At 54.5% G+C, this 5189-nt stretch overlaps 1 protein-coding gene across 1 annotated transcript; it reads right to left on the bottom strand.

The window, feature by feature from the left end:
• Nucleotides 1-341: 341 nt before the first annotated feature.
• LOC119440639 (uncharacterized) lies at nucleotides 342-4985 on the bottom strand. The gene has a single exon (XM_037705531.1). It carries the CDS (start codon nucleotides 4983-4985, stop codon nucleotides 342-344), a length of 4644 nt encoding a protein of 1547 aa, XP_037561459.1.
• Nucleotides 4986-5189: the final 204 nt, after the last annotated feature.

The following is a 5189-nucleotide window of genomic DNA, read 5'->3' as shown; positions in this document are numbered from 1 at the left end:
TCTGTCGCGCGCGTCGGACAATGAGCTTGTGAGAAAGGCTCGACTATAGGGCGCGGGGGAAGATAGCGCAGTGCGCACATAAAGGTAGAAGGCGAGCAGCAGTGTCGGCTCGTTGCCGGACTGGTGTGGCCGTCATCGCGCGCACAGCAGATCACACAGCGTGCGACAGTGGGCACGGGGGGCACATACGTGATGGGGCGAACGTGCTTAGAATGACAGGAATGCAATGAACACATGAGAACAAGTAAGTAGGGGTATTTAATGATCCGCGTAATGAAATAGCACGAAGTATAGTGTTACGTGTGTTTGTAAACACACAGGAAATATAAATTGCACACAGTTCACTCCACGACCACGAGAACCGGCTTGTGATCGCTAAAGTAGGTCGGAAATGTGACGCAGTGCACTCGGGATGCGATGCCCTTTCCGAACACAAGATCTAAACAGGTGTTGTTGCGCGTAGTCGGCTGTGTGACGTCCGACAAGAGGCGAAGTCCAAGTTCGGCATCAAGAAACGCGAGAAGCCACTCGTTTTCCCCGCGAAGCATATTGACGTTGAAGTCTCCAGTGATGATGACCGGCGCATTCTCAAGGCACACCGCACGGAAGTTACGGAGAAAGAAGTTGGTGACGTCGGACCGCGAGGTTCCTGGTGATAGGTAGCAAGCTGCGACGATGAAGCCCTGTGATGTTTGAATGGCACACGCATCGCCACAACTCATCTGTGGCAGCGTGTTGAGTTGGTACGGAACGTTTCGCGGTGAAAGCGTGGTTCCTCCGAAGTGCTCGTACACGGCGACTCCAGCAGCTCGGCGCTCGTGTCGCTTTGCGAGGGTAACGCACTTGTAACCGGGCAATTCGACGGCAGTGTCCGTCCACGTTTCCGACAAGCATAATACTGGTACCTCGCGAACGACGTGATCGTGCGACACATCGAAGGCGTGTGCAGGCAAGGAGCGCACGTTGATGTTGCATAGCGCTAAGCTATGCGGTGAGTGGAGGACGGCAAAGCACTTGGCGGCGATCGTGTTGAGCTTATGGTTTTGTAAGCGACGAAATTCGTCCGACAAGGCCCGATCCGGGTTTTCTCTGCAGTGGTAGAAGGTGAAGTCATCCTCTGCGTTGGTTAAGTAGAGTCCGTGCAGAGTGGTGGCTCGACTCAACGCAACGTAAACTAGCTTTTGGGGATGGCGCTTGTGGTAATCGTACACCACCTCGCTGTACGTTCCGCCCTGCGACTTATGTATCGTGACAGCGCTCGCTTGCATCAAGGGGAACTGCTTGCGACGGCAGGACACACCCGTTCTTCTGTCCAAAGTCACAGTGGCGGTGCGCAGCTCTATCGGGACGGAATCGACAGGTACGACAGAACCAGCAACTTGGCGAATCGGGTTGGCCTTCAGGCGAGCAATGTTGCCAGTTGCTCGGCAGTGAAAGTGGAGCCACACACGTTTTGGGAGGCCCATTTCGTCAAACTGCACGTGGTTGAGGTGACCCACCGCCCCATTAACCAAGCCGTCGGACACGTCAATGTTTAGTGTAAGCATGTAGGGCTTTCCTAAGCATAGCACGAGTTTTCGCGGGAGGTTACCAACCTCAGCAGTGGTAAGCGAGTGTAGCCGACGCTTTGCGCTCTCACACTCAGCATCGGTGCGGTAGCCGATGATGGAGTCGTCTGCATTAGCCTCGTGAATATCGTGAACGTCTTGGACGGCGTCGTGCGTGTTGTACGCCTCGGCATCCTTGTTGGAGTAGAATAGCCGGACTGCGTGAGGACAGCGGGAGTTTGCGTCCTGTTTGGAAACGAAGCGGGCCTGAAACATGTCGATTTCTTCCTTTTCGAGTGCATGACCATCGCCGATCTTTGAGAGTGCGGCGGAGAATGTGGCGTCGCTCTGCCGGACGACTTGCACAAGCGGGAAGTAGGAGAGGTGATGCCAAGTTACGTGGGTGTTGAAGATGTTGTTGCGTGTTTTGCTGCGTTTGTACACCTCGCTGGCGCGGACAGGGGGCAGCTGGCGCAAGTCACCGCACATTATGAAGTCCAAACCACCGAAAGGGTCGTTGTAGTTGCCAGTGATCTGTCGCAGGCGGTCGTCGACACGTGCGAGAGTGTCACTGCTCATCATGCTGCATTCGTCCACAATGACGCACTTGACGTTTGCGAACGCTGTACGGAAGGAGTTGAGGTCTCCGTCGCGCAAGCCCCCGTCGGCACGCATACTGAGCTTGAAGGCGGCGTGTACAGTGAGTCCACCGATGGCAACCGCTGCCTTGCCTGTTGTGGCGCACGCGACGTACGCGTTGTGCGTGCAAGTGGAGGCGGTGTTAGTGTAGCGGTTGTAGGCATCCATAATTAGGCGTAGAACGAAGGTCTTGCCGCAACCGGCAACACCAGTCAAGAAGAATCTGAGTGGCTCAGAAGTCGGTGTGGTTAGGCGGTGGATCACCTCGCGAACGACTTCGAACTGTTCCTTGTTGGTGAGACGCATCATTTCCCTGTAGGCGTCCCCGGTCATGACATCCTGACGCGTGCAGACGGCGGCGCAGCGACCTTTTGGTGCTACGGAGTTAGCATCAGGTGGTCCGAGCAAATCTTCGTCGTCGTTTTGGTCGACCAAAGGAACGTGGTGTGGGTCAGTGACAGTGTGTAGTTCGCTACTATGGGCGTCGTCGGTGCACATTTGGAGGCATATGTGGCGCAGCTGCTGAATGTCGAACTTACTGTCGTACTCAGATCTTTTGAGCAGCAAGGCGTCCACGTTCTCAGCGTACATGTGCTCAAAAGCATTGCCATCCAAAATATCTACTTCCCGGCGGAAAGGAAGGAACAGTGTGACTGCTTCCCGCATGTAGTTGAGTGATTCGTCGATGGAGTAGCAGCGGTAACGAATGACGGCTGGGTCGCGGCGCTTTTGGTAGGTGTGCACGTTGTAATGCGCCACAAAGTCTGCCAAGCACACGTCTTGCAAATTGTCTGGGCGGTCTTCATATCTGCGCAACACCCCAAATTTCCATACATCCGTTGACGCGGCGTCGAGACCGGCTGCTTCCATCTGCGCACGCGTTTTGCGAACGCGCGTGCGCTCTTCCGGTAGGCATGTGGCAATGTAGATGATCCGTCTACTGGACTCGGACATCTCCTGCCGGAGGAGTGTCCACGCAGCTTCCTGAGCACTCATCTCAACAGCCTTGAGCACCTTAACGCCGAGTAACCGAAGAGCCTGGCCATAAGGTATGTTTGGAGTGTCTGCCAAAATGTCCGACACGGCTTTGTGCAGGTTTGAAACCCCGCGATTGGACTTATTTACGTAATCCACGACATAAGCAGCACACGAGTAGGCGTCAAGGATGATCTGAAGGTCCATGTTTGAGTCGAGCATGGAGGCGACCCACGGATTGAATACGTTGATCCACTTTTGCTGCACTGTTCGTTGTATAAACAAGGTCGGGCGCGTGACGCCAGCGCGGAGCACGGAGACGTATTCTTCCTCGGTAGTGACTGCATGGTGCTCGAGGAATTGGCCGATGCTGTCGTAGTGCGTGCTTTCAAGAGCGGCGTGCATCTGCAAGAAGCGTTCCTTGAGTGCGACGCGCCGCGTGGCTTCGGCATCGTCTTGTGTGGGCGGATAGGGAAGTAGCACCATGGTGTTGTCAGTGGGCCAGAAAGGAGCGCCAAAACGGCAACGAGAGTTTCCGCGCTTGTAGCAGGTGTGCGTGTGTTGGTGCACTTGAGTGCGCAGGCGCGGCAACACAGAGGTATCGAGGGACACGAGGTGCGTTGCGAGGCGGATCGTTTCTGGCATGTCGGAGGAGACGGTTTCGCACGGTGCGTTGTCCAGCCAAAGTAAGATGTGAGCGTGCGGACTACCCCGGTGCTGGAATTCAATGCGCTTGAAGTAGTCCACGACGCGGTAAGGTTTGAAAGGCGAGTGAGTGCGGCTACACAGGACATTTAGAATGACGCACACGAGCTTGTTAAAGTAAATGGCGCACACTACGGGGTCACTGTTGACGAGCTGAGCACGGTATATGGATGTCATTTCCGACACGTGCACTTCTAAGGTAGGATCTTGCTGGCGCAACCGCTCAAGCAGAGTGAGTAATCGCGGCCAATGCATCTCTGAGGCTGACAGGGTGAGGAACGCAGTCGGCTTGCCAAGCTGGCGTATCATAGCGAAGACATCTTTCTTTCGCTGCTGCCAGTAGTGAACCGTGTTGGGAACGCCCTTCATAAAGGCCATGTCTTGGTCAATTGTATCCTGTATGAAGTGTTCGTCTTCAAGCATTTGGCGTGTAATTTTGTCGGTGTCGTCGTTGACGCGAAATGTGACGGCCAGGCCGCGACTGACTCTAAATCGGAGCACTTTCATTGCCATGAACAGGATGTGGTGAGGCGAAACACCGCGACGGTCTTTGCGACGTATCTCACTGGTGGCATATGTAAAGGGCGTGGGATGAGCTTCTGCCTTTACGCGCCGGGGCTCACCAAGGTATATCTGAGGGAAGGACAACTCTTCTGCTCTTTCATCGTACAGTATGCTCAGTGGTTGTCTGTGTTCACCAGGAGCTATGGCCAGGTAGCGCTCTTCGTCCCACACCACGGACTGTTCGAATGCGTTAAGCGCCACGCATGCATCAACTGGATTGTGCACGTCGGGACACTGGGGTATAGTTTCGACGGAATCTTCGAGCAGTTGAAATGCGTCGTCGTCTGGAAGAGCGTCTAAAGAGGAGGCGTCAAGAGTAATACCAAAGTACCTGTACAACGTACTCCGACACAAGACGTCAAGCCAAGGTTTCAATTGAGATTTCTTCACCACGCCAGAGAGGTATGATGTCTTGTTGAGAATCCTGCGTTTAATGTGAACATTGATGGCATGGTCTTCGTGAATGTTTCGCGGCAACGATTTAACCATGGTGTCCACTTCGACAGGAACGTTAACGACGGGCCCCACAATGCCATACTGGCCTCCGCCGTTCATGAGGCGACGAATTTGCATGAATGGTAGACGGGGTGCAATCAAACGCTCACTCACCAAGTTCAGTGGAGGTAGCCCAGCGGGAATGACTGGGTAAACGTAACCGTTACTTCGAGAGAGGGCCGGTATGGTACTCCTTTGCAGTGCGCCGCGGCATGTTGAGCACAACACAAAGGAATGCACGTCTTCGTCTGGAAACTCAGCAGC

This window comes from Dermacentor silvarum, chromosome 2, assembly GCF_013339745.2.
Source record: "Dermacentor silvarum isolate Dsil-2018 chromosome 2, BIME_Dsil_1.4, whole genome shotgun sequence".
In the NCBI taxonomy this organism is placed as follows: domain Eukaryota; kingdom Metazoa; phylum Arthropoda; class Arachnida; order Ixodida; family Ixodidae; genus Dermacentor; species Dermacentor silvarum.
This window is presented reverse-complemented; position numbering and strand designations above follow the sequence as displayed.

Bases quoted from the DNA above. Each gene is read 5' to 3' on its own strand.
- LOC119440639 (XM_037705531.1), bottom strand. From the start codon at position 4,985: ATGAACGGCGGAGGCCAGTATGGCATTGTGGGGCCCGTCGTTAACGTT.